The sequence below is a fragment of the Camelina sativa genome, chromosome 9, assembly GCF_000633955.1.
Source record: "Camelina sativa cultivar DH55 chromosome 9, Cs, whole genome shotgun sequence".
NCBI lineage: Eukaryota > Viridiplantae > Streptophyta > Magnoliopsida > Brassicales > Brassicaceae > Camelina > Camelina sativa.
The window spans coordinates 13,311,098-13,317,577 of NC_025693.1; the positions used below are offsets into that span (position 1 = coordinate 13,311,098).

A 6,480-nucleotide genomic window follows, 5' to 3' on the forward strand; every position below is an offset into this window, starting at 1 on the left:
AACAGTTAAAAGAGAAATAAATTACACATTATCTGAATCTGAGGATGAAAAATGTGCAATATTAAGGAATATAATATTTATTTTATATCTCTAAACTTCACCATATTTAATAAAAGATTACTCATGGGATAAATTCAAAACTCAACAATGATGGTAGATCTTGGCTATTTCTGTAAAGCCACATCGGAAACAACGTCCAAACAAGTTATTGTCGTACTTTGAAAGTGACATGTATTAATATGACTATATGAGTCTATAATTTTCAATAATCACAAAATTTGCCTTAAGTGTATTGCAAAATGGTTACATCGCAAAACAACATGTCCTAAAAGAGAATCAGTCTAAGCTTTTAAATATTTTGTTATTCAAAAAAGTAAACATGATTAATAAAATCCATTATACATGAGGGTGTAGTTTAATTACTTAAGATACATACTCTTCTCCCTAAAATTTATATAATTTTTATCAATTAAAAAAAACCAATTAAGAAAGCAAAATACAGAAATATAAAAATCTAACAGTTAAAAAAATTGCCAATCGAACAAATACTAAGATAAGCCCGTGCGTAGCACGGAGCAACTCCTAGTATATTATATGATTCTATTATTAAGATAATTATGTTAATTCTAAATGTATCTTTATGTACATTCATTCTTATGAGTAGATATTAATTCTTTCATTCCTAAACTCTCATCACACTGTATCACACTCTCCCCGCTGCATGGTACTGTATGAACTGTGAGATATCAAAGCATGCCACCGCAAGTGATCTTGGATCACTCGATGTATCCAGAATCGTGAGGAGAACCCTGAGTATCTACATCCACAAGTATTAACAATTTCTTAGGGGTTTGCTATGGTGGGGCAATTGATTCCCGAGACAAGTTTAAAGAATTTAAACCTGGAAGCCATTCTCTTCAATGCCTGTGACATTCTTACGCCCGAAATTAGCCTCTTTGTGCATTGGGTTCCAGTCAAGATGGCGAAGAAGAACCTCTTGCTTATACTTGCCAAAGGAACTTAATTTCCTAGTCTTGTCTTTTAGCCCTTCTTCTAGTTGATAATGTGCATCCAACAAGTCCTTAAAAGTTCAAAATTTAACGGGTTTAACTACGATCATGTACTTAAAAACAGATCTAATGTTGTCAGAATCACTTATATAACTTCTCTGCCGATTCGGTTTCAATAGAGTTAGTATACATTTCTTAAATAAAAAACTCGAATTTAACCAAATTAAAACCGGACTAAACACTCCACCGTACCCCGATTTCAAAATCTAGAAGAATTTAAATAGAAGAACAATTCAAGTCAACGGCCACTTGAAAGACCTCTCTCCCTCTCTGTGAATGTTTTGCCATTAGTCATGTTGTGTGCTATGATCAAAGCCTATATACGCTTTCCTCATTCCTGTATTGATAGGTTGTTTAAAATATATAATTAAGACAAGTTTCGTATTATCCTGACAAAGATACTAGCATATAAGAAATGTAATCTTGCCCACTAGTAATTAAATGTTTTATATTTCCCTCGTTCGTCAATTAAGCTTCTTTTCGTAGACACTAAGACATGCTATCACGTTTTTCCAGAGGATTGAAGAGGCACGGTCTTGTTCTCGATATGTCCAAAGAAATTTTGTGGCCTCATTGCATATAAACAATATCTGTAGTCCAGATCTTGGGAAACTGACTTTCTTGATTTTGCTTGGAAATTTAAAGAATATGGCGAGTCCCCGAGGGATTCTTTTGGTCGCACTTATAGCAGCTTTTGCTGTCATTCACTTCGTTCAAGCTGATCATTTTCATGATCAAGAAGGTAATTTATCCATATTTTATAGTAACGCGCGTACGTATCTTCTTTGTTTAAGAGGAAGACTTCCACTTTTAGCATTCCCAATTTATATGATCGTAATGGAAATTGTGGAAGTAACGTAGCAACTAGCAACATAAAATTGAAAACTGATAGTTTGGATTGAGGTACCTAATTGGGGTACCGGAGTTACCCGTTTGGATGACTGAAATTTTCAAATTGTTTTGTAAAAAAGAACTTTTCAAAATTTTCCAAAATTTTCTAAAATATTCAATCACTTTCAATTTGGGAATCCTAACATCGTTGACATCTATATCTTTTTAGGGTTCATCAGTTTGGATTGCGGGTTATCACCGAGTGAAACCTCTCCTTATACCGAGCCGCAAACTGGGTTACGGTTTTCGTCAGATTCAAATTTTATCCAAAGTGGAAAAATTGGAAGAATTCAGAAAAGTCTAGAGGAAGAGTACCTAACGCAACATATAACGCTAAGATACTTTCCAGACGGAATACGGAACTGTTACAATCTTACCGTCAAGAAGGGAACAAACTATTTGATAAGAGCCAGAAATGTATATGGCAATTACGACGGCCTTAGTAGTTATCCAAAATTTGATTTATATTTGGGCCCTAATTTTTGGGTAACCATAAACATGGCAAAATATGCTGGAAACGGTACATGGGAGGAGATCTTTCACACTCCAAGATCAAACTCATTGGATCTATGTCTTGTTAAGACAGGCACATCGACGCCGTTCATATCAGCCATAGAACTAAGGCCATTACCAAATAACAGTTACATCACCACATCGGGTTCATTGAAGACTTTCAACCGGTTTTACTTTAGCACTTCGAAAGAAGACCATCAACGGTACGTCAACTTCAAGACGATCTTATCTTCTTATTTCATTTAACATTATTAGCTAATAATACAAGAGTACCACCATTGTGGCAAGGGCAGGTATCCGAATGATGTGTATGATAGAATGTGGAAACCATACTTCGCATCATGGTGGAAGCAGATTTCTACAAGTTTTACAGTAAACACCTCCGATAGTTTTCTCCTACCACAGTTTACGGTCACAACCGCTGCAACCCCTGCAAATACGAGTGCCCCTTTGAACCATGCCATCTATCTTGAGTTCCCTACTTGTAAGGTTTTCATGTACCTCCACTTATCTGAAGTTCAAGCCTTACGGGCCAATGAGTCTCGAGAATTCGACATTTTGTTGAGCGGAGAATCTGTTTACGACTTTTATAGCCCTAAATATCTACAGTCCAATACGGTAGGAAACCCCTCTCCGATCATTTGTGAAGATGGCATATGCAACTTAGAGCTGTCAAAATCTAGTAAGTCTACTCACCCACCTCTTCTCAACGCCTTGGAAATTTTCACAGTTGCCGAACTCCCACAGTCCGAAACAGATGAAAATGATGGTACGTCAATATTTAATATTTCCTTTTAGTTTGACATGAATGTAAATCTACATTCCAATGCGTGATTTTATATAGTAAATTTAATATACTATATATTGTCCAAATTTATAACAGTGGTTGCTATTAAAAAGATCAAAGCTACCTATGGATTGAGTAGAATCTCATGGCAAGGAGATCCATGCGTCCCTCGAGCATTTTTATGGGACGGACTATATTGTAGTGACTCAAATACGTCTATACCACCAAGAATCACTTCCTTGTGAGAATTCTTATACAATACACCCGGTATTACATTTGTAAGAAATTGTTTCCTAATTACATAATTAATTTGCTAAATCTATAAACAGAAACTTGTCTTCAAGTGGATTAACCGGAACCATAGCACCCGGAATTCAAAATCTAACCCATCTAGAAAAGTTGTAAGTAGGAATTGTCTCAAATCCAAAAAAATCATACGTAGAAGTTCAATATTAACTTTTGATAATGCTTCCAAAACACAGGGACTTGTCAAATAACAATTTGACTGGGGCAATACCAGAATTTCTAGCTCACATGAAATCTTTGTTACTCATGTAAGCTTCTCGACACTTTTCGTCATATATCATAATATTATTTATCAGGATCATTTTCACCAATGTATTAGTATTTGGTATATGGTAATAGAAACTTGAGCAAGAACAATATGAATGGTTCAATTCCACAAGCTCTTCGCGACAGAGAAAAGGATGGATTGAGAATATTGTAAGATGGAACTCCACCCATGTACACATATTTTAATTGAAAATCCTTAGCACTATGCAATCAAAATCCTCAATCTTTTTGTTTTATAGTGTTGGCGAGGACGAGATGAATCAATGTTCATCTGGTTCATGTGGCACAAAGAAAAAATTCCCAACAATGATTATTGCAGTAGCTGCTTCGGCGCTTGTGGTCATCGCAGTGATACTAGTTCTCATATTTGTTTTCAGGAAGAAAAAGGAACCAAGTCATGTGGAAGGTACTTGCATTTTCATAGACCTAGCATTGTAAGTCAACAAGCTACTATGTAATTAATAAGGTGTCATTCTTTTACCAAAATTTGTTCTCTACAGCTACACCCTCATCAAAAATTGTGTCACGAGCGATTGTCACGCCAACTAGTATATCGCCGATATCAATCGAGACAAAAAACAGAAAATTTACTTATTTGGAAGTTATGGAAATGACAAACAACTTCCAAAGAGCTTTAGGGGAAGGAGGATTTGGCATTGTCTATCATGGTTATTTAAATGGTTCAGAGCAAGTAGCTATTAAAGTACTTTCTGAATCATCATCACAAGGCTATAAACATTTCAAGGCAGAGGTATAGATGTTTAAATCTCTTGCAAAGTTTATATATAAAAAAAAAAAAACAAATTGTTAAAATTAGATAAAAATTATTAAACGGTGTGTTACATTCTTAGTCAGGTTGAGCTTCTTCTGAGAGTTCACCACGTGAATTTGGTAAGCCTTGTAGGGTATTGCGATGAAAGAGATCATTTGGCTCTCATCTACGAATATATGTCTAATGGTGACTTAAAATATCATTTGTCAGGTTTGACAAATCTAATATTATCATTTTGATTTCTTAATTATTACAAAAAAGAAAACATATATACGACGAATTAATTTTGAGGATCGATTGTAGGAAAACACAGTGGTTCTGTTTTGAGCTGGAGTACGCGACTAAGAGTAGCTGTCGATGCTGCACTAGGTTTTTACTAACATAATACTTGTTTTCATATCATAAAAAGCTTATTGTGATCAATAAACATAAATAAATAGTCAAATATAAATATATATATCTGATTTATCTTTAAAAAGGCATATGCATAATGTGTAGGATTGGAATACTTACACATTGGATGTCGACCATCGATGGTGCATAGAGATGTTAAAAGCACAAATATATTGTTGGACGAGCGGTTCATGGCTAAAATTGCTGATTTTGGTCTTTCAAGATCTTGCCAACTTGAATCTCATGTTTCAACTGTTGTTGCTGGTACTCCAGGATATCTTGATCCCGAGTAAGTTTATTGAGTCAACTCTTGGATGTATATAATTTCTTTATTTTGTTCACCTCGATACAATGTGCTAAAACTCGTGTATACGTTTTTCTCTATTGGTTCATTGAAGTGTACAACATGTCTTGTTTTGCCAGATATTACAGAACAGGTCGGTTGGCGGAGATGAGCGATGTCTACAGTTTCGGGATCGTATTATTGGAGATGATTACAAATCAAAGTGTGATTGACCAAAACCGTGAAAAATCACACATAACAGAATGGGTGGCATTTGCGCTTAATAGAGGAGATATTACCAAGATCATGGATCCTGATCTTTATGGCGATTACAATTCCCGTTCTGTTTGGAGAGCTCTTGAATTGGCTATGTTGTGTGCATGCCCTTCATCTGAAAAACGACCAAGCATGTCACAAGTTGTTAGTGAATTAAAAGAGTGTCTTATTTCTGAGAACACAGTAAGACGTAAGAATCAAGATACGGACTCACAAAGCTCCTTTGAACTGAGCATGAGCTTTGATACCAAAGCAGTCCCTAGTGCACGGTAGTATTTGCAAAGAATTGTCGATTTATATATACTTGTGCGTATATTTCCTTTTCTTTTTGAAAAGAGCACTTCTATTTCTTTTTGAAGGACAAATATAACATTTTTTTGTGAAAATACATTAGTTTTACACAAATTTGGCAATTAATTTTTAACACTCCATCCAATTACATTACTAGAATGACACAACTTTTATGTAGAAAGACTAAAACCCCACATAATTTTTATCTGTTTTTTCTAAAAAAAAAAATTTAAAAGAAAAAACAAAAAAACAAAAAAAAATGGTTTAAAACTATAATTTTAAAATAAGATTAATGAAAATATAATGTATAAAAAATGATTTTATAAATATGATGTTTAAAATTTTATTGTATTAAGCTACATTCAGTTATCTCTTCTTGTCAACAAAAATCAAAACCATCTCTTTTGAATGAACACCATCTCAAAAATCAAAACAAAGAACAAGTTTAATTAATATCAAGGTTGTGTAAGAAGATTGATGCTTGATTTAAAGAATTAGTGAATGATACTTTTCAGACGTAGTGGAGACTTTGAAATTTATGTAATTAGGTGCAGCGGAGACTTTGAAATTCATGTTTCTGAAAGAGAAGTGCTGCGAAACGTCGAGGGATTGAGATAACATCATTATCCAG

General features: G+C 34.4%; 1 protein-coding gene across 1 annotated transcript; it reads left to right on the top strand.

Annotated features, from left to right (window-relative positions):
• Nucleotides 1,707-5,908, top strand: LOC104710929 (putative receptor-like protein kinase At3g46340). The gene is made up of 13 exons (XM_010427582.1): nucleotides 1,707-1,812; nucleotides 2,131-2,677; nucleotides 2,768-3,243; nucleotides 3,358-3,502; nucleotides 3,591-3,662; nucleotides 3,744-3,815; nucleotides 3,907-3,984; nucleotides 4,074-4,240; nucleotides 4,335-4,585; nucleotides 4,690-4,816; nucleotides 4,910-4,975; nucleotides 5,105-5,288; nucleotides 5,423-5,908. The coding sequence occupies exons 1-13, from the start codon at nucleotides 1,719-1,721 to the stop codon at nucleotides 5,829-5,831; spliced, it is 2,688 nt and encodes an 895-aa protein (XP_010425884.1). The 5' UTR covers nucleotides 1,707-1,718; the 3' UTR covers nucleotides 5,832-5,908.